Genomic DNA, 22,660 nt, shown 5'->3' with positions numbered 1-22,660 from the left:
TGCACTATTCTATCAAAATGAGAAACTATCCTCTAGTACTAAATCCTAAAATCTTATTCTATGCAAGAGAACCAGCAGCAAAATGTGCAGTGTCTTATACAGCAATTTTGCAGAAGATGCAGAAATATTCTTCTTTTGAGCTTTGTTACACAAGTGTTGGATATAAAAGTGGCAGCCTTTAATAAATAGGAACTGAGGACCATAACCTGCTTCATCCATTAGGATTCTAAATGAAAAAAATTTTAAGACACTGCCAAAATAAAATGAAATAAAAACAACAACACCTCTGAACTTTTATAGTTCTATGGCTCATCAAGTTAGGATTTTATATTTAGTGGTCCTAGGTGATGGCTTAAACTGTAAGTTCTGAATTAGGGTTCTTTCAGTTGTTAAAAAAAAAGGGGGGGGGGAGACAGAAACAGAGAGACACAGAGAGAAGTTTCAGCCAAAATTGCCTTAAGAAAATGAGAGAATCTGTTTCTCATGAAACTGAAAAATCCGTCAATGTCAGCTCCAGTTTGACCCCGAAGTTCACGGCATCACCAGGGCTCTGGCTCCTTGGCTGTTTTCCTTGGCCTCCATCCTCTGTGTTTATCTTTTTCCTCCAGTTAGTGTTTCCTACAGCAGCAAATACTTCTATTGCAGCTCCAGCGTTTCTCTCATTTCAAAAGTCTATGTTTTCAAATTCAGAGGAAGGAAACAAATTTCCCCAAATACTAAAGTAAAGTTTAAACAATTAACATTGGTTAAGAAACTAAGACCAAAATATAAGGTTGAGTAAATGAAGCCAGATACAAAAAATTAGATAATTTCATATGACATTCTAGAACAGGGAAAATGAATCCACCATGATAGACATCCGAGCAGGGGTGCCTTTAGGAGAGGAGAACTGACTATCCAGGGGCACAAAGGAACTTTCCGCAGTGAGGAAAATGTTCTGTATTTTGTTGTGGGTGGTGGTTCTACAGGACATTCATTTTTCTAAACTCACTGCACTGTACACTTATGCATTTCACACACTTAGCGAAGAAAGCCCAAGTACTAAAAGAACATGCTGGCTGATGAAAGAAGTGACTGCAGTGGGCTAACACTGGGAGCAGGGAGACAGGAGTCTACCACAGTTGGCTTAGACCAGACTGAGAAGTACTGGTCGGATTCTGGATCTGTTTCTACACTGGGCCCGATAAGATTAGCTGACTGATTGACTGTGAATTGTGAAAGAAAGAAGGGAATAAGGCTGACTCCCGCATTTCGGTGCTCTGTATCTGGGTCAGCAGTGACACCATTTACTAATATGAGGCAAAAGTGGTGAAGAAGGGGGTTTAGGCAAGAGGGTATAGGCAGGGAAATCAAGATTTGGGTTTTTGAACTTGAAAGATCTGTTAAGTAGGAGAGTGGATTTATAACGTGGAGTTTAAGGACAGGTCAGGGCAGGTATTTAAAGTCATGGGACTGGGGACTGGTGAAGACCTGCTGAGGAGCGAGGATAGATAGGGAAGGGAAGAGGACAGAAGCCTGGAGAGGCCGGGGGCGTGTTTCCAGAGCGGCTTAGAGTTTGCAGGAATGAGGGGGATCTGGGAGCAGCAATGAGGAGGAAGAGCCTGGGCCCATCCCTGCTCTAGACCATGGACTACTGTGTGGCATGCGGGGAAGGCATGGCCACCTCCTAAGAGGACTGCAGGGGATAAGTATGATCAGAGACTCGGCCAAGTTTGTCAACAGCAAAATCCTCTCTGTGCTAAAACTCTTTCCTAAAGAGTTCTTTGATCTTCTTGCTCTAACAAAAACTTAGCTGTCCTCAGAATATGAAGGCGGTGTGCAGTTAGAACAAGGTGATTAAGAGAAAAGAAACTAAGGAAAGAGAGGATTTGCTGATGACAGACTGTGCATCCCAAATTGCTCAGTGGAAAGGTCTGAGGGATTTGGAAGAGTTGAGTGACTGCTCAGATTTGGGGATGTACAGTGCAGTGTGAAGTTAAAGAGACTTGGTAATGAGGGATGCCCTAGGAGACTCTGATGTCTGGTGGTGGAAACATGTTGAGACTAGCCTGATGCTCTTTTAGGGGCACATAAGTAACTTAATCTTAATTGGGGTTTCCTCTTGGTACCTCAACAGTTTGCAGTGATGAGGCAAGTAGTGGGACCCGAAACAATGGTGGTCTTCCCAGCACCAGAGTTCTGTGGGCCCTCCTTAAATCCCACAGGACGGGCAACTGCACCAGTACATCCCTGAACCAGTCACTGTAGCCAGGGGGATGGGAAGGGATGTGGGCTTGTGCGTGTGTGTGTGTGTGTGTGTGTGTGTGTGTGTGAGCACTGGGGCTAAGGGAAGAGGTTATTGAGATTTACCAAGAGACAAGAGAGGGTGGCTACTGAGAGGTCAAACTCAGCTCATGTTCTTCAGAGCCTCTCATCCAGCAAACAGCAAACAATACAGACTGCAGAGTACACTTGAGTGGATCTATATAAACATATCCCCACTCTAGAAAAATAACAGGAAACATTATCTTTAGTGCTGAAAAAAATCACACAATTTGATTGGCAGTATCGTATTCCAATTTGATCAAAGATGAAATTGTTTTCTATGTTTAAGCACTTATTCATGGCAAAGACCAGAACATTTAATAGTGTGTTATCTCAATTTTCTTAATAATTGTTCTCAAATATTATTGCCCATAAGTACATGGGTCAATTTTTAACACACTTCTTTTTTCCCCCACAGGAAGAAATGAAAAGATTGCAGAATCCTTTAGAACAAGTTAATGATGGAAAATATTTACTTGAAAAGTAAGTAAAAATATTAAAGGAAATTAAATTATGTGCAAGGTTGTAAAGCTTTCATGAAAAAAAAAACAACCAGGCAAGGCAAAAATGGTTAAGTAATTGGACAGTTTGTTATGTTGTCGCTGAGGTCACAGCCCAGCTGGGTGTCTCATTTGAGATGTAGTTAGACAGATTTATGGTGAGGCGGCTCTGATACACAAGCGATAGTGATTAACAGAGTGGTGTGATGCCTGGAGGCGTCCCTGGTGCAAGTCTGATGGCTGCAGACGTAACCCTGCTCTGTCTTTGGCTTTTAATCAGGGATGTCTATAGAAGGCAATCATGCATTTGCAAAAAAGCACCAGGGTTACACAAAACTAATAGAATAATTAATAGAATAATTAATAGAATGAAGTTAATTATTCAAAATAATACTGAAGAATGAAAAAATGAGCTAAAAAAGGCAAGAAAGAAAGAGATGAAATTGAACAGAGATAAAAGTAAAGTCTTCCCTTTAGGTTTTTTAAAAGTTGTACAATTAGAACATGTGAGAGATATGTTCTGATTTCATTTTGTGGGTAAAGGTTTAGAGGTTTGTCTGATGTTAACATGAGGCCATGATTTTATATGGCTTCTTAAATATTACCACAATATTAAACTGATCGATGGTCATACATTGTCAAGGCAAAGGGAGAAAAAATTAACTATCATTTACTGAGTGTTTACAATGTCCTCAGTGTGAGCGAAGGCTTATAGACATTTCCTCATGGAGCTCTGACCACAGCCTTCTGATGCGGGCATTATTATTTCCATTTTACAGACAAGGAAAGAGGCTCAGAGAGCTTTTCAGCACTGGTGTGAGTAAGCCCAGCTAAGAGCGGTGAGGAAGGGTGAAAATCAAACCCAGGTCTGAATGCCCCCCAGATCCCCGCTCTCAGCTGCTCACTAAGTCCAAATGACAAGCCCATGTGGGTGTCGTACTTAGCTCTGGGCACCACGTTTTAAAAGCACGCTGACATCCCCAAGAGCACTGGAAGAGGTCGATTAAAATGATGAGGATTCTGAAGTCATGTGAAACTACTCCAGGGAGCTGAGGATGTGCAGCTTGGAGAAAAGAAATCTCTGTCAGAGAGGACATAATGGCTCTCCTTAAGCATTCGAAGGAATTTTTCCTTTAGAAGAAGGGCTAAATTGCTTTTCTTGCCCTAGAAAGCATAATAAGGATCAACAAGCAAGCTTGTGACTCCGAAAGAAAATAACTTTTGTAATAAGCCAGCCTGCCCAGCAGAATGGACTTCTCCATTAGAGAGTGAGCTGCCAGGCACTAGAAGAGTGTGAATGACCCTTCACCTGAGATGCTGTTGAAAGCATTCCTGAAAATGGAAAATCTTGGACTTCGTTCCTCTTTCTGCTTTTTCCTAGCTTTGTCAGTGTGGAAACTATCATTGCACAACCCCGAGCCCCACTTCCCCCTTCTTTTAACACGACTTTAACACTCCTGGCTTGACAGTCTCGTTGCAAGTACTGAGACACCTGTGACAGGTGCCCTCAATGCCAGCTCCTTCCCTTCCGCTGGGGTGGGCGTGTGGACTAGAGAGTTTCTCGGGTTCATTCCACCGTCCTGATTCTAAACATGATGTCACCACTTGAAGGACAGCTTCAATCCTTTGATCAAACCAAGTTCCTGAGTTATCTATGGATTTCAATTACCCTTGTCATGTCTTTTCTCATTAATGTGTGTAAATAAGAGTAGAATAGTTCAATCTTTCTACCCCTCTCACTACCACCATCATATGTAAACAATAAGAACTGAAGAGTTTTTGCTGAATTAGAAATTAGATTTTGCGCCCCCATCTCCCATGGACATTAGCATTGGAACGACATGAGATCCGTAATCACCGTGGCTGCACTTAGAATCGCCCAGGGAGTTTCAGAAAAATGCCCTGGCAGAACGCCCACCTGACACAAAGTGAATCTGAATCCCTGGGGGTGAGGTCCTAGGATGAGTATTTCTTAAAAGCCTCCTTCATACGATTCTAATAAAGAGCCAGGGTTGAGAACCAGTGGTCTAGCTGCATTTTAGACTCCTTTTGGTCATTCAATAATGCTCGTGCTGCTTAATTCTCTGAGGACATGCTTTCTCTGTGATGTTCAGCCCATTTATCTATTAACTCTGGTTTTGTTTGTTTTTCATTATTGATTTTAAAGTAAGAAGTGAACTCCAAAAGTTTTTGTCCTGCTAATGGACCACAGCGCTGTATGAAAGCTCTCACCAACACCAGCATGTGTCTTTCCCGTCTCCCTGCCCTCAGGAAGACATGTGAAAATAATAGCATCTATGCGGGCTTTCGCCTCCTACCCTGTTCTTCTCGTTGTCTAGAGGCCTGTGAAAGCTAAAAGCTCTGGGAATGGCTAGTTTGCTTTGCATGCTTATCTTTCCTAATCATGATTGAGGAATACCAGGGCTGGGAATTCAAGTTCCCCTCAAAGCACATAGGCCTATGGGGGAAGTTTCCCCTTCGTGCTTGTCCAGGACAGAGAGAAAACAAACAATGGCCCCCTGTCCTAACCCTGTACCCATTTGCCTGGAATTCTGGAGATTTTTCTGGTCCGCTTTAGGGCAGGGCTGCGTCCTTGAAAGCTGTCAAATTTGATTGAAAAATTGGTACACTTTTAGTGAACAGATTAAGCTTTCATTACAGCTGTAGCTGACTTGGGTGTGATGTAAATCATCGCAGCTACTGGAAATGACCATGAGTTCAGTGAGAGTGGTGTCACTGAACTTGATCGGTTATTCCCCCTTGGAACATTACATTTATCCTGAATGCTCAACAGGGTTTTGTGGTGGGCAGTGTGAAGGGAGGGGAGGCTGCAGCTCTGTTCTGCCAGAGACCATGCCTAGCGCCAATGAGCGCATTTGTGGGTACACATTCACACGTGTGCACACACATATGCAGGCATGTACACATGCACTCACTGAAGTCAACAAATAGAGAAGAGCAATTAGTAAGGCCATTGATTAGGAGACTGCTTATGGTTTTATTGTATATCATGATCATTTATTAGCTTACATAAGACCTTATACTGACAGCTATTTTTTTTTCCATAAACATTGGATCAGGTTGGGTCTTTGGTATGAAATGTGTGACTGCAAGTTGGATATTCTCCTGACATATAGGTAATCGTGACATCACCCACAGGCAATTATTGATGCAATGCACTAAATTTATACAGTTTAAGCCTACACTATTCTTAGTTCATAGTTTGTTGAGGATATATAAATTGTAACCCCCAAATAGCAAATTTGTTAATATTACAAAAAAAAGTCCTCTTTATGAAACATTGAGTTTTGTCTCTAGTTGCTATATACCTGCAACCAGGTATACGTAACACCTCACCTATATCTCTGTGGCTCAATTTGAAAATTTGTTATTTAGGGGTTTAATTTATAAAACCTTAAGTTGTTCTCATTATAAGGCTGCTGTCCCTACAAAAACATAGATTTATAAAAATGAGACTTGACATGCCCACCAACCCTTGATTAGGTCCCTTTAATAACATCCATCACATTTATAATTACTCACCATTTATCTTCTCTTAGACTGTAAAACCATAAGAACAGGGACCATGTCCAGTGCTTTCACCATTGTATGTATCTCCTATGCTTTACATCATTGCTGGCACACAGAATATGTTCAATATATCTGAAAGCGAGTGAATATGGATGAATTAATAACAGACTCCGAATACCAACAGCACAGAGCAAAGAGCTTTTTCCCTCACCCCTCAACTCTCCAGCTGAGTGATTACAAAGCTAGCTTGGGCTGATAGCACCACCTAGTGGCCACGTATGAATTTTCTGCTCTACCAAGTTTTCCTCACCACTTGGCTATTCCTTTCTGAAGAGGGGGAGGTAAGTGCATTATCCTAATAATGCCTCCAGCAAAATGTTGTGTCTTACCTTTTCTTTTTAAATATATTTTATTAATTATGCTATTACAGTTGTCCCATTCCCCCCCTTCACTCCCCCCCACCCTGCACACCCCCTCCCACCCACATTCCCCTCCTTTAGTTCATGTTCATGGGTCATACATGTAAGTTCTTCAGCTTCTACATTTCCTATATTATTCTTACCCTCCCCCTTTCTATTTTCTACCTACCATCTCTGCTACTTATTCTCTGTGCCTTCTCCCCCTCTCTCCCCCTCCCACTCCCCTGTTGATAACCCTCCATGTGATCTCCATTTCTGTGGTTCTGCTCCTGTTCTAGCTGTTTGCTTAGTTTGCTTTTGTTTTTGTTTTAGGTATGATTGCTAATAATTGTGAGTTTGCTGTCATTTTACTGTTCATATTTTTATCTTCTTTTTCTTAGATAAATCCCTTTAACATTTCATATAATGAGGGCTTGGTGATGATGAACTCCTTGAATTTGATCTTATCTGAGAAGCACTTCATCTGCTCTTTCATTCTAAATGAAAGCTTTGCTGGGTAGATCAATCTTGGATGTAGGTCCTTTCCTTTCATGACTTGGAATACCTCTTTCCAGCCCCTTCTTGCCTGTAAGGTCTCTTTTGAAAAATCCGCTGACAGTCTGATGGGAACTCCTTTGTAGGTGACTGTCCCCTTTTCTCTTGCTGCTTCTAGGATTCTCTCCTTCATTTTAATCCTGGATAATGTAGGGGCGGCCCATTTTGATGTGGGTTTCTCTCTGGGGGGGTGGCGGGCGCACGGGGAAAAGGGCTGGGGGGGCGGGGGGGGCTCGTTTTTGAAGGCGCTTAGCTTGAAAAAATTTTTCTTTCAATTTCTTTGTCCGGGACCTGCGGGTTTTTTTCTTTTAATTCTTCTAACATGCCTTGGTGTGTTCTTCCTTGGGTCCACCTTCTTTGGGACTCTCTGAGCTTCCTGGATTTCCTGGAAGTCTATTTTCTTTGCCAGATTGGTGAAGTTCTCCTTTATTATTTGTTCAAATAAGTTTTCCACTTGTTGCTCTTCCTCTTCTCCTTCTGGCACCCTTATAACTAAGATGTTGGAACATTTAAAAATGTTTTGGAGGTTGTTAAGCCTCTCCTCATTTTTTTGAGTTCTTATTTCTTCATTTTTTTCTGGTTGGATGTTTCTTCCTTTCCTTTCCTTTCTTCTTTCTTTCTTTATTTCCTGTTCTTTTCTTTCTTTATTTTCTTTCTTCTTTCCTTTCTTCCTTCTGGTCCACATCATTGATTGGAGTCCCAATTTCCTTCCCATCACTATTGGTTCCCTGTACATTTTTCTTTATTTCACTTAGCATAGCCTTCACTTTTTTCACTTAATTTGCAACCAAATTCAACCAATTCTGCGAGCATCCTGATCACCAGTGTTTTGAACTCTGCGTCTGATAGGTTGCCTATCTCTTTGTCACTTCGCTGTATTTTTTCTGGAGCTTTGATCTGTTCTTTTGTTTGGGCCATTTTTTTTGTCTTGACGCACCTGTTACATATGAGGGGCAGAGTGTTAGGTTTTCATAAGGGCAGGGCAACCCACATCACTGGGTTGTGATGCTGTTTGTGGGGGAGGGGCCTGAGAGGGAACAATGGCGCTTACTATGCTCTCTGCCTGATTTCAGTCACTTCCCTCACTTCCCACAAGAAAATTGGGCCTTTCTGGTGCTGATTCCTTGTGGGTAGGTTTGTGTACATTCTGGGACACTGTGGGTCTCTCCAGTAAACTCTCCTGTGAGGCTGGAAGTTTCTCCTGGCAGCTCAACCCCCACAGGTGTTTTCAATCAGTGATTTGAGGCTTTATTTACCAGCACTGGGGCCCTGGATTGCACGGTCCATCTCACTCCCCAGTAGTTTCTCACAGTTTTATCTGTGGGCAAATGTGGGACCACCCGCTCCACCAGCCACTGCCTTGCGGGTTCGCCTCCTGCCGCCTAGTGCACCCCAGTCTACCAGCAGCAGCCTTGCCGCGAGTCCTCTCCACCCATTGCCGGTAAACGCCCCCCTACCAGTCTGGATGAGTGTTTCTTCTTTACCTCCTTGATTGTCTGACTTCCATATGGTTCCATTTTTCTGTCAGTTCTGGTTGTTTTTTGTTTTCAAGTTGCTGTCCTTCTTTTGGTTGTGCAAGGAGCTGCACCTCCATCTCGGCCAGAAGTCTCTCATCTTTTCTATCACCATAATCATGGTTCTTCTTATCTGGCCAATTTGAATACCCTGCTAAGGATTTTCCTTCACTCTTCTTGCTCATTTCCATGGCAAACCATTCCTCAATATCCCATTTGTCACATTGTCCTGCTTCACATGCTTTACACTTCCCCATAGCACTGGTTTTCATGTTGTAGATCACAAGCCATTAATAGTTTGTTAAATAAATTTTATGCGTAACCACTGGGCTTTTAAAAAATCTGAAATATATATAATAAAAAATGTCAGAGAACAACAGTACAGGTAGTTGGGGAAATAATGTTTCTTGAAAGTTTTAGACACACACACCCTTACCACATGCATGTGTCCTGGGTTGGGCTGTTAAATACTTTACTTATGAAAACTGCACTCAGCAGAATTAAGTTGAACAAGTCTGGTGTTAAAATCCCCCAGGCAGTACTTCGTGGTAGTTAGACTTAAGTTTTAATGGTTTTCTTCTGAGTTTAACGTAATCACTCCAAACCGTAGATTTCTCAGCTATACCCCAAGGAAACTAACACTCAATTGATAGAGGCCACTGTGGGAAATAAATAAGTTAATACACGTAAAAGGTCTATGACAGTGATTGTACACATTATGTAGCCAACGACTCTTACTTTTCTGCCTATCCACGTTTGTCAAATAGCTCTCTTTATGATCTGAAAATAGCCTGAAGTTTTTACCTCTGCTCCTTTATTATCTTCCTTTTATGTATAATTCTTCAGATCTCCATTTACCTAATTCCTGCCCCTTCTTCAAAATCCGGCCCAAGTGCGACCTTTCCCACGAGGCCTTTCCTGACCATCACAGCACCCAGGGCTTGTCTTACGGGCTCCTTAGGAGCACTTACTGTGCACCTATAGGGCTCTGCTTTCGCCAGGACAGAGACTCGTCTTCGTTCACAGTGGGCGGGAGCTTTGGAAAAGGTCGCAAGGTAAAAGCGGTAAAGATTCAGTGGCAGTGGCATTGCTTGGGGTGAATGAGATCCTCTCTACAACTTACCGGTGGACCTTGCCATGGGATTTATCACATTCCCCTTATGTTTCTGTGCCCCCCTGAAATGGCTCAGTGTTCTGCTTTCCTCTTCACTTAAGAGAAATTATTTTCATGCCTTAGATATAAATGTTGAACTGACTGGCAGAAATAAAAGGAACAGAAAATATTAGAGATGAAACAATATTTTATGATTGTGTATCCATTATTCACTAATAGGAACTTTTAGTACTCTGTTAATAAATTAAAGAAATTGAATACACATTTGCTCTTTGAGATAAATATAAATCGACAGTACCACGGTTGTAAACATTAACTTTCTGGATTACGCCATATACTGAGACATTGTTTCTGTTTGCAGCCACCAGTTGGCCATGGATGTGGAGAACAACATTGGAAAATACCACCTCAATCTCCAGCCTTTGGAATCAAAGGTGAAAATGTAAGTTGCCTTAAAGTTTAAGCACTAGCTTTAAAGTTCTTGTTTTATTAACTTTGGAACCTCTCTGGAGTTCTGTGATAGAGGCATTGCACATTTACTTATTCCACATTTGTGTGCTGTACAGTATTTCCTCTCTGGTCTAAGCAGTAACAAAGCTGTTCTGGGCACACAGCATCATCTACTGGATAGCATAGGGAATTATTTGATGGCCATTAGTTCATTTCCAGGTTTTCCCCTCTCAGTATGAATACTGTTCTTCAGCTTTCAGTAGCATTTCCCACTGTCTTTCATCTTAGTGACTTGGTTAATTCCATCTTGGAACAGTGCAGTTATTTCTACTCAGGCCATGTCTTTATCTCTCTCTCTCTCTCTCTCTCTCTCTCTCACACACACACACACACACACACACACACACACACTTTCAACTCTCATCTAAATATTTTGGAAAAGTAAATTTTGTCTTTCACTTCCTATCCTTTTACTTTTCATTCTCTATTACTAAGGGCAAATGTGAGTCCTTTTTCCCCATTATATATGACTATTGCATTTAAATTGTGCTGAAACACCTCAATATTAACAAAAACAGAACTAATACAATACAAAGTCAGACAGGCAAATTACAAAACGTATCTTAAAGTGATAACCTTTTAAAACCATGTTTGGGTAGAGAAGGGACCTATCATAACCACCGTAGAAGCAATTTTAAACCGGTCGTGCCCGCTTCATGACCCTTTCCCATTCTGACTTGCCTTCAGGTGCATATGAGAATTGCCACTGAGGGTTTATAAAATACTCACATATACACACACTCAGCTTAACACTCTGAGAAGCATGCATCTGAGAAACCAAGTATGCCTGAGCTTGGCAAGGATCACTAATCATTTGCAAAAAATCCCAGAGGAATCTTCAGGTAAGAAGCAGCCCTGAAGAAGGGAACCTTGAGGTGTACAACTTTGAAAAACAGTAAGTCATTGCTGAATTTAGGAACCGAGAAAGGAGTGGAGCAGATACATACTATCCTGCTGGATGAAAACAAATATTAATTCATGCCACTATAAATTTACATCAATCTTGGTTATCAGTAAAAAGCTTGCCTTTGAGCAAGCAGACTGCGCTACCTCTCAAGGTGAAGTTCAAACACGGCCCCTGAGCGAGCGGGTTCCCCTAGGAAGCCCTGCGTTGCACTCACTAAATGAATAATGAATCAGGCTACTAAATCATTTTATGTAAGCAGTGTGCCAGCCTCACTACACAAGACGTCAGTTTCCACACCACGGGTTGCTTTATCCTTAGGAATTTCTCCCTTGTAATAATGTTCTCTTAAATGAAAAAGTGCTGGAAAGGAAAGTTGGCTGTGTCAGAACTAGAGTGTTTAATTTGAATGCCGAAGCGAAGTTAGGAAGCCTCCCTGCTGTTTCTTAGTGTTCGTCACCTCTAATATGTAGAGGCGGAGGGACAGGTGCCAGGGGGACAGGCAAAGAAAAAAGTATCTCTGAGCCTGGGATTCTAGCCAGCTCACAAGGGCTGGGACTTGGTGCGTAGCTGGTCTGATGGAGGAGTCTCAGCCCAGCTGGATGCAAACTGAGTGGTTTTATCTCTTCTAATAACTCTGTACCCCAATCCCACTCACTGGAGGGGCATGAGGGGGAGAAAACTTAATCTGCCCAATAATGGAATTTGAGTCCCATTAGAGAATTTAGTCCAGTTCAGTGACTCTTGTCTAATCTGGTTATTAAATTCTTAACTCTCATGACAGGTTACACACCTCCCTCCACACCCCTCAGACCTGTGCATCCTGCCCCCCACCTTCCTCCGCCCTCCCGTCCACCCTCCTTTTTCCTCCACTGCTGTCTTCACATTGCCTTTCTCACCCCCCATTTGCTTTCCCCTTCGTTTAAGGGAAATAATTTTCAGACCTTAGCTATGAATGTTGACCTGAGTGCTAGAAATAAAAAGAACAGGAAAGGTAAAAGACAAAACAACATTTTACTTGTGTGGTATTTCTATGCTAAACATCACAACTGCCCCAGTTCTCATTGATGGTGCACACTCAAGTTTCCAGACAGTTGCTTCCTCTGAAATAACCTGAAAAGGCTATTTTACTGCTTGTAGGAAGGGCCACTGGGTATCCCCTGAGCACCCCACCTATGGTATAGGCTGTGCCCCTTGCTCTGCTGGGGCTGTTGCCCCCCAGGATGACATTGGCATCTTCCATAAGGGGAATCTTGACAGACCCCTGCCTATTCCCACTTCCCAAGAGACATTCTTTAGACCTGCAGAGCACTGAGTGTGAAAGATGGGGCCTTGTCTCAGGTTCCTGAGTCACTGTCAGACATAACGGGCTTTTTCTTAGGGTCTTCTGATTTCTGTTGATTGGCGGGAACCAGCTGAACATTTACCTTTTCCCAGCGGGTTGAGTGGGAGGTTACCACATCACCACATTTGCTGTTCCAGAAACTCTCCTCTCCCAGCCCTGATGAGGAAGAGCAAGTAGTAGGTTCCAATGAGGATTTTCTGGACAGCCCAACCCCTGCAAATCCTGAGACAGGATGTACCTTGGCAGGTCAGTCTTTGTGCATAAAAGATAAAACAAGATGCCCTGGCTGGTGTGTCCCAGTGGACTCCCCCCCAGGCCTGCAGACGGAGACATCACAGGTTTGATTCCCAGTCAGGCCACCTGCTTGGAGTGTAGGCCAGGTTTCTTACTGGCGGTGTGGGAGAGGCAACTGATCAGTGTTCCTCTCACACATTGTTGTTTCCCTCCCTCTCTTTCTCCCCCCCCCTTCCCCTCTCTCTAAAAATAAATAAATAAATAAATAAATAAATAAATATTTAAAAAATATAAAGCAAAATGAGAATTGTTCTTAGGCATCAACCTCCTTTACTGTTTACCTGCACAGGTAGGAGCCCCAGGTGGGGGACGGGTGGGTCAGGAAAGGCTCCCAGCTGTTTTCTCACACTCAGGACAGCACAAAAAGCAAACGATTTGATTAAGAAAGACTACACCTGCGGCAGTGCAAAGCCCCATGGGAGGGAAGCAGGGAGCTGCAGGGGAGGAATGTGCTTGGCGGTGGGGCAGGGGGTGGAGTTTATATGAACTGTCAGGGAGGGTGCATTGCCTGCTTCATGAACATTCATAGGCAATTTTGAGTTTCAGACTTGGGGGATCAAACTGCATCAAAAGGGCAGAAGCAATCAGAACTGCACAGCTATTAATAAAAAGTCATTTGGGAGAGGTAAAAGGCAGGTTCTCTGAAGATCAAGCAAAGGCAAGCCTCTCAAGTCAGAAAATTTACTTAAAGCAAAAGTAACGCAGACAGCACCGCAGTGAAGGCTTTCAGCAGAGCTCTAAGACTAAAGATGAATATATTCCGAGAGTCAAGGCTGGAACTGGGTCTGAGAACAACACACACCTGCAAGGCGTGCAGGTTTCAGCACAGAGGCCTGACCTCCAGGGCAGAAATGGACGCACCAGATGCCCTCCAGCCGCTGCCCTTCCTGTCAGGGTCACATCTTGCCCATTGTAGTGAGATCTAAAATGCATCTTCTGAGTACAAAACCCTCATTTAAAAGTTGTTTGTTGACTATGTGCAATTCCTCGCCATATGTTTTAATGAGGTACTATTTTGTGATGGAACAACATAGAGATCTATTGAATCCAAATTACCTTTCAAAAGTCTGCTCATTACTGTGGTACATTTACACAATGGAATGCTACACAGCAGTAAAAAAAAAAAAAGAAGAAGGAATTCTTACCTTTTGCAACAGCATGGATGGAACTGGAGACTATTATGCCAAGTGAGATAAGCCAGGCAGTGAAAGACAAACACCATACAATCTCACTTATAGCTGGAATCCAATGAACAAAATAAACTAACAAGCAAAATAGAGGCACAGAAACTAGGGCATGAGAGGAGGAAGGAGGTGGGGGCGGGTTGAAAGAAAGTGAAGGGATTAGACAACGAACATACGTGCATCACCTATGGACGTGAACAATGGTGTGGGGATTGGCTGTGGGAAGGGGAGCAAAGGGAGAATATTGGAGCAACATATAAGCATAAACAATGAAAAAAGTAAATAAAAGTCTGCTTATTAAATTGTCCAGTTCCTCTCATTTTGAATTAATATGTTTGATGTAGTGATGAAACATTTAGATTCTAAAAAGGAGACACACAAGAGAAGATAATTCTCCCCAAAATTTTAAAGATAATTCTTAATCATTTAAGACCAATAACTATCAACTTCAGTCAAAAGTTTAATTTAAAAAAGAGAGGTTGAGAGCACAGACTTTGGAGTCACAGCAAACTTAGTTCAAATCCCCCAGGGCAGGACCTGGGGGGCACTACTCACCTCCCCGGGCCTCGTCTGTGAAATGAGGCCACCAACCAGGTTGTAAAGGGTTGCAGTGACCTTTCAGTGAGAGACTCCAAGATAAGCATTTGGCCTAGTGCATCGTTTCCATGCAATTGTACCTTTTCCCAACACATTTTAACATCCATTTGGGCTAATAAAATAATGCCAGTGAAGGTCCTCAGGAATCAGCATATCCTAGTGATGTATATGATTTGTTTGTGTTACTTAAGAATATTTGGAAGTGTTCTGTATTCTTAATTGTAATGATTTATCTAGGAGCTCTCTTTGTCAGGTTTGGGGCTAAGTGACTTGGAGACTGTATCTTTGACTCCTTGCAAGAATTACAAAGAAGTTACTGTTATTCGATTTTGTGGATAAGCAAAATGTAGTCCAATAAGTTCAGTGTTTTGCCCAAGGCCACAGCTAATGAGACATAAACGTGAGCAAGACCCTACATCACTCTAAACACACTTAGTTTCTGAGGGCAAAATCGTGAACCCACCTCCATCAGTGGACACAACAGAATCTACAGCTGCACAGGAAACTGTTTTCTTTAAAAACAAAAAACCCTAAAAACCTGCAGAGTAAGCCCTCCATGTTGACCCCAAAAAATGGATACCCCATAGAAGCAGGTAGGAGAGGCCATACACCCTACTGCAGTGCAATGCCTCACAATTGGGAGGACACTCAAAACCCAGAGCTTCGCCCCAGGGAACAAAAGGCTCATACCCCACATTGGGCACCCCAACTTTTAAGTCAAGCACCAGAAAGACAAAGCCCAGTTGAAAACCGACTGGGCTCGTGCCCAGGAGACCCACGGGGCTCTGGCGAACTGAGAACAGCTCTGAGAGGGCTTGTGCACCTCCTGGCCCAGGACAGAGGCAGCCTTTGAAAAGCACCCCCACTTCAGGTGAAAGAGACCCATGTGCTAATTCTAAAGCATTGGTCTGGGGTCAGAGGCCTGCTGGGATGCTCTCCAGGGACGGAGTCTTAGTGTCTCCCAGAGCAATTATTCTCTTCCAGAGACTCAGTAGCCTCTGTGCGCCTGCACCTTATTCCTGAAGTGCCTTCTCGGTCTTCGTAAAGAACAGACTGTTGCAGAGCCTAGACTCAAGTTGCCTAAATTCCCATTTGTGAGGGAGTCGAGGAGAGGGGTGTTTGACAGTCAGTGTGCTCATAAATATTTCTGCAGGTTTCTTTACCTGGAGAAAGATCCAGAAGGGTGTAAATCTATGATGCTTCGTAAGTAGCAATAATCAAAGTAAGGAGCCGAAGTCAGTAATTACAAACTGAGCAGAAACTGGAGTGCAGCGGAGGCAGACCATAGACATGGGGACGGCATGGAAAGCCAGCCAATGGCGGGCGGTGGCCCTTCACTGGCCTTTGGGCAGGTCATGCCAGGGTACAGGGTTGGGGTAGACGCCAGACAATGAAAACATGACATCTGTTAGGGTTACTCTTAGTTGCCTACACAGATAGGGGCTCTGCTGATCCACCAGATGTCTGTATGTGACAACCACACGCACCATCTTGCCCTCTGCTCCATTTCTGTCTGGCCAGACCATGAGGAGGGAGCTTGGTGCAGTGGGGAGGTGGGGGCTCTGGTCCAAGCGTTGGATCTGTCAGTAAGTTCCCATCTTCTTCCTTGAAACTCGGCCAGGACTCTTGGCTGCAAGTAATGGAAACTCAGTTCAGACTAATGGGTGTAAAAAGAGATTATGTTGGAACACCTAACAGAAACACGCAGGGCCTAAGGTGCTCCAAGCAGAGCTAGACCCAGCAGGTCAAACAAGGTGATCAGACTTTTCTGTGTTGCTTCTTCTGCCAGCTCTGCTCTTCATGTCGTTGCTTCATTCTCACCAGGGCTCTCCCCGCGCTGTGGTCACGGCAGCCCCAGGCTTACGTCCCAGAGCTGGAACTCTCCTGGTGGAAAGGGGGCCTTTTTCCCAGCAGTCTGGCATCGGCCCGCCCTGAGCCGTGCCACTGCCCCCTGGTTTGTCAGCCCTGACACACAGGCTGTTCCCTGCAGCGGAGGGTTACGATCTGTTCCACCCAGAAAGCTCATGGATTGGGGGTTAGTGGGTCCCCACAGAAAACCGGTGCTGGAACAAAGAGAAATTAATGCTGGGCAGGCAAAACCTGCCGCTGTAGTAAAACAACACCTTCACAGCCCCCCTGTGGTGAGGGGTGAGTGGGAGAACACACACAAAAGAGCCACTAATGAAATGAGCTGTTGTCTCCTGAGACATTCAGGCTTGTGAGCTTTTTGATAGTGTCCTCTTTTCCCATCCTCGAATTCAGCCCACTTAGGTAATAAATGTATTTTGAAATTTTAAAAATTGTTTAGTGACATTTAAGAACTAGTAACTTCCACACAAGGAGCCAGATTTCTGACTGGTCTTGAAGAGGTGAAAGGCGGGCAGCAACCCACTGTGCTGCTAACTGGGCTCTTCCTCCCGAGGAGCAGCTACCGCCCAGCGCGCCCTCTGCTGGCCCGGGGGGACATCCGCGACCTTTCTGTCTTCAGTACTGTCACATTCTCTTGTAAATTAAAAACAAAATATCCATACTTGAAAAAAGGAATATTGAACCCTTAATCTCTACCTTAAGGAACACTGATACATCACTTTCCAAATTCCATAGAACTCAGAGAGGGAAAGGGATTGCTTAAGTGCACATTCCCCTTTGCAGACCTTGGTTTTGACTGGCATCGTTTGGTTCCTCAAAGGCGTCACACCGCCCTCTGCTGTTCAACAAGCTAAAATGTCGTATCTCGAGTGGATATTATTTTTTTCTGAATAGCCAAGGAGGGAGAAACGGAGGCAGAGCAAGAATGGGGGGTGGGGGAGAGAGAGATTTTTAAAATCACTTTAATCGTGGATACAGAGAACAGACTGACAGCTGTCAGAGGGGAGGGGGTTGGGGGCTGGGTGAGAAGGGTGAAGGGATTAAGCAAAATACAAAAAGAAGGACTGGACACAGACAACTGTACGGTGATTGCCAGAGGAAAGAGGAGGGAGAAGGAGGAAAAGGGTGTAAATAGTGATGGAGCGAGACTTGACTTGGGGTGGTAAACACAATACAAAAGTAAAATTGTATACTTGAAACCTACATAATTTTATTAACCAATGTCATCCCAAATAAATTCAATAAAAAATAAAAAAATATAATAATCACTTTTAAAATGTCACAGAGCCCTTGATGGGCAGTTTTACAGACTTGAGGTGTCCTCAGGTGGCAGAACTTGTCAGCAGGACCCTGGGCGACACTCAGCACTTCAGGTGCTTCAGAGAACGTGGAAATCACTAACACTTCCAGGATTTCAACAGTCCTTAATAAAATGGGTCCCAGAAGAAGCAACAAGAGTCAGGCGTGTAATCTTACAGGATGTTCTTAGAGCTTGTGCTTACAATCTTTAAAACAAAGGAAAATAAATAAGGGTGCATTTAAAGCAAGCATTGCATTACAGTGGGCACATATAATGCAGAGCAGGGTCAGCTTCTGCCTTAATGGAACCTGAAGTATATATATAATTTGTACAGCCCTCAAAAAAGCCCTAAACTATATCTACTTTTGCAGTTTTATACAAACCATGAAGAGCCCCTTATAGAGTCTGGCAGAAGCTTCTGGCCTTTAAGTAAGGGCCCCTGCCCTTTCTTGGCTTACGTTTCATAGTTTCAAAGAAATTGGCCTCTGATCCCAAGGTATAGTTTTGCTTCAGCTTCCAGACTTTTCCTTGAGCATTCACAAAGCCTTAATAAATTGGGGAACATGAGAAAACTCAGTAACGTGATAGCATTTTCTCTGTTCTTTGTATCCTCTGACTGTTGAAAATGGATGGTCCTGAAACCATTCTAGGCAATGAAAATCAATCAGTTTGTTTCTACAAAAACAGCTCTAATGACTAGTTGTATGCAGAAGAATTACAGAAGATCAGATGCTTTCAGGAATCCAGAGGAAGTAGTGAAAGAATTAGTGTAACTGTTTTAAGAGGCCGAATCCTGACGATCGATCTTCATGTTCCATCCACTAAGCTCCCGGGAGAGGACAGATAGTGTTCACTGACCACGTGTGAAAACCTGGACGTTAATCTCAAAGCTCACAAGTCAGTCCAAGTGGGAGAAAACCACTTAGCTTTCACGAGGAAGAGGTTTCTATTCCCCAAAGCAGAAGATGACATTTTTTTGGATACTAATCATAGCAAATAAAAAGTTTCCTTAGTGAAATCTCAAGCAGCCTCCTAATCACATGTCACTTTAATTTTCTGAATAGTACCTAACACTCTCAGATATATTTTTCTCCACCGTTCCTTTGTTTATTTATCGAACATTACCTGTTCCCTTTCCCGTGATGTAAAATCCATGACTGCAGGGCTCCTGCCTGTATTGTCCCAGAGCAGGGCCGCTGCATTTGGCCGTGCAGACCACACTGTGTAACATCACAGGATGCCCTTCACCTTGAGTCTGTGCGAAGGTCGCCCCTAGCACTTCATTGCAGTCTGCCCAGAACCTAGGGCTGACCCGGACACACAGTTTTCAGCAATGCTGTGTTGAGTGAATGAGTAAGTGATATGTCAGCCTATTTATTATTCTCATTTGAAATAGAGGATGAGAAATTGAAAGATTTTGTGTTCCATAAATCAAAGTACATTTACATGTGTGAAGTAGTTTCCCTGTGACTGATGACTTTTTCTGACTAAGCTGACACTTGTAGACTGATTTAGCTTAGTCAAGTCTGTGAAAGTCAGACCAGTGGAACAGGGACAGTCCAGGTCTTCCGACTCCCCGGGACACGTTCTATGGGTGACACTTTCCCTGTCTCCAAAGCCGATTCCTTCAGACGCCTTGTGCTTTTCTGAGTCTGTGGCTGTGACAGGGGAGTGACTGTGTGTGTGCTGGGTTTTGTTTTGTTTTGTTTTTTTAGCATTCAGCGAGCCTGGCGCGAGTACCTGCAGCGGCAAGACCCCCTGGAGAAGAGGTGCGCGTCCCCGCCCTCCGTGTCCTCGGACAAGCTGAGCAGCTCCGTCAGCATGAACACCTTCTCGGACAGCAGCACCCCGGTAAGCGCTGTCTCTCTGCCGGTCTGACTGGCCGAGCCCCCGATCGCTGGGGCTCTGGCTCCATGAGAGCAGTCCTGGGTGGTGGCAGGTGGTCTGTGGTCAGAGGGTCTACAAGGCTTATTTGCTGTGCGTGAGCCCATGGGGAGGGTTTGCTGTCTCCGAGCGAGCGAGGACATGATTCATAAACACAGAGCAAACTTTATCAGGTCTGAGGGAATTAATGTATTTGCCATCAGCCTGAACTACTCATTTGTGTATTACTGGGAATATCTTTTTCCTTTTAGTCTGTGCCTCTGGTAGTATATTGTGCTGCTAATGTAATAGAAGATGGGCTTGGTTATAAAGATTATAAAGGGAACTTTTACAGAAAGTGCTGAAAAGGACTGCAAACTCGGGGGTTGCAACTTGAGTGCCTATAAGGGTAGGTCACCCACGTGACTGATATGGGCTGAATTGTGACTGGCTAACTGAGGACCTAAAACGAAGGTCCCACAGAGCTCCTGGACATGTGTTGCTATGTGGGGATGCAGGACACATGCTGTCAGAGGTCACTTTCTTTCTGCAAGGGATGCCAGAAATCTAGATTTTTAAATGGTAGCAACCAGCAAGAAAATTTAAAACAACTAGACCATGTCTGCAGACGGCACTTGCTCCAGCAGCGACCAGTGTAAGAAGCTTGGGTTCAGAGTTAAGGGGTAAAAGGACCTGCTGGAAGTCTTTATTTAGAAAAATGTGGTAGAAATAAATGAGCAGGGGATTGTGATGCAGAGTTCTGTGGATCTGGCCATTGTGACCATTTGTAATGGTCACTGGGGCACTGAAGGAAGTTAGGAGGAGAAGTGACGCAACTGTGCGAGGACATTATTTTCAAAAAGACGCCTTCCTTGACTACTTTGTAATCCTGTTTATTCATTTGTAAAAAGGCTTCCCAACAGCCCAAATAATGTATTCACATTGGGAGCAAGCAAAGGTTACTTTGCAATGTTTTTAGATGATCGCATTTTATATTCTTTAATAAACGGTTTTATCTAGTTGTGGATTCTAGAGAGGGAGCAGTAAGTTGAGTTTAGAGCTGTTCAAATAACAGTGGCAGAAGATCTATTTCCAGCTGACAGCAGAAATTGAATACTTAGTGAATCAGTACCTTTTAAGACAATTTTTAGGGGAAATGGCCTTTGCTGGCCTTACTGTATCACCAGAGGGCGCCCGTGAACCACACTGAGAAATGGTTGAGTTTAGTATAAAGTTTATATTTGACTCATGATTTGTGAGTGGAAAATAATGTGAACATTGAGTGTTTTGGGGAGCTTCCCTGTGAATGTCAATATAAGGCGAAAGTTAAAAGACTTTGAAGACTCTGTCTGAATGGAGAAAATATCAGAAATCACTCTGCCTGTGAGCTGAAGGTTTGGATTTGTTGCCTTGCACTCCCACCTCAGCTAAGCCTGTCATAAAGAGACGTGCTTCCTCTAATAACCAGTGACTCCTTTTGGAACTTCAGTCCAAAGGCTTTCAGTGAGGTGGCTCCCAGGGGGTTTCTCTGGGCCCCCGACTCTCATCCCCTGCAGCTTACAGAATCTCTTTTCTCTGGACTTGATCTTTGTTGTTGGTGCCTAGACCATTGTTTGTCTCCTTTGATCCATCCGTTGTCCTTCTTGCCTCAGATCCCTGCTTTTCCTCTACTAACACAGCCTCAACTGGAGGCCAGTCTGCCCTTGCTTAATCCTGGGGCCTTGCCAGCTGCCCCTTCCACCCCTACCCCTGTAGTAACTGCAGTTACTGCCCAGCCTAGCTGTCTGCCCCAAGCACATGCTAGATAATGTGGGAGCCAGCAACCTGGTTGGGGTGACTCCCTGAGCTGTGGAGAACAATGCTTTTGCATGCTTCTGCTCTGATTGTTTTGGCTATGCATAATGGCTAATATTGTGTTTAGAATATTGCTGCTTTACAATATATATCAACAGTAATGTTTCAGTATGAGCTCTGAAATTCATCATCTTGATAAGAGCTGCCAGGTACTTTGCTAATAATGCTAGCTGTGGATTATTTCATTTAATCTTCTCAATGACCCTATGAAGGAGGTACCATGGTTGTCTCCATTTATGAAAATGAGACTTAAAGATGACTGACTTCCTTTGGGCTACACGTTTGCCTGTGGTCTGCAAGCTGCCCTTTTCTCCCACACTGTGCCACTTGGTCAAGCAGTGGAAGTGACAATCAGTTAATGCATCCCTAAGATTATTTTGCAATTTAAGAAGTATAAACAGTGGATTAAGTAATTTTTAAAAGAATCCTCAATTGATTTTATAAATTGCCTAATTCAATGCTCTTTGATTAAAACCTCAAACCTCAGCTGCTCAATGCCAAATTAAAGAGCAACGGGAGGGAAGATAATATTAAGTTATGTTAGCAATTTGCATATTAAGTACCCTTATACCATAATGTATCATGTGGTAACAGAAAAATTTGCTTTAGAAATAGCAATTGTGATTAGCAACTGTTACTGGGAAATATAGTTTGTGAGTATTAAAATGAGGAAAAAAGAGCAACTTTTTTTAACCATAAAAATATTAGTTTTGCACAGAGAACAACCGGAAGATGTTTTGTGTACTTTCAATTAATTAATTTCATATGACCAAATACTTACTCTTTTAGTTTCCAGCTCTGAGAAATCTGCAATTTGTCTCATGGGATATGATAGAAAGAAATTATAAAATGGCATATTCTCATTTGGATTGGTAGGTAACCTTGTCCCAAATCATGAGCCTACTCCTACAGATAAATTCTGAAAAATCTTTGAATGGTTTGGAGACATTCTCACCCCATTTGGCTTGGATTAGTTCCGCCTACCCAGGCCTGTCCTCCGGGCCATGCCCACTCTGTCCCCTTG

General features: G+C 43.4%; 1 protein-coding gene across 1 annotated transcript in view; it reads left to right on the top strand.

Moving 5' to 3' along the window:
• LOC119035119 (schwannomin-interacting protein 1) overlaps positions 1 to 22,660 on the top strand; it is a 643,607-nt gene that overhangs the window by 125,990 nt on the left and 494,957 nt on the right. The window contains exons 2-4 of the mRNA XM_053657556.1: positions 2,723 to 2,787; positions 10,278 to 10,358; positions 19,635 to 19,770. Coding sequence (XP_053513531.1) covers positions 2,723 to 2,787; positions 10,278 to 10,358; positions 19,635 to 19,770 — 282 coding nt within the window. The remainder of the gene's footprint in view (positions 1 to 2,722; positions 2,788 to 10,277; positions 10,359 to 19,634; positions 19,771 to 22,660) is intronic.

The sequence above is a fragment of the Artibeus jamaicensis genome, unplaced genomic scaffold (assembly GCF_021234435.1).
Source record: "Artibeus jamaicensis isolate MK-2021 breed Jamaican fruit bat unplaced genomic scaffold, CSHL_Jam_final scaffold_474, whole genome shotgun sequence".
NCBI lineage: Eukaryota > Metazoa > Chordata > Mammalia > Chiroptera > Phyllostomidae > Artibeus > Artibeus jamaicensis.
The sequence above is the reverse complement of the archived record's forward strand: the minus strand, read 5'-3'. Positions and strand labels throughout refer to the sequence as shown.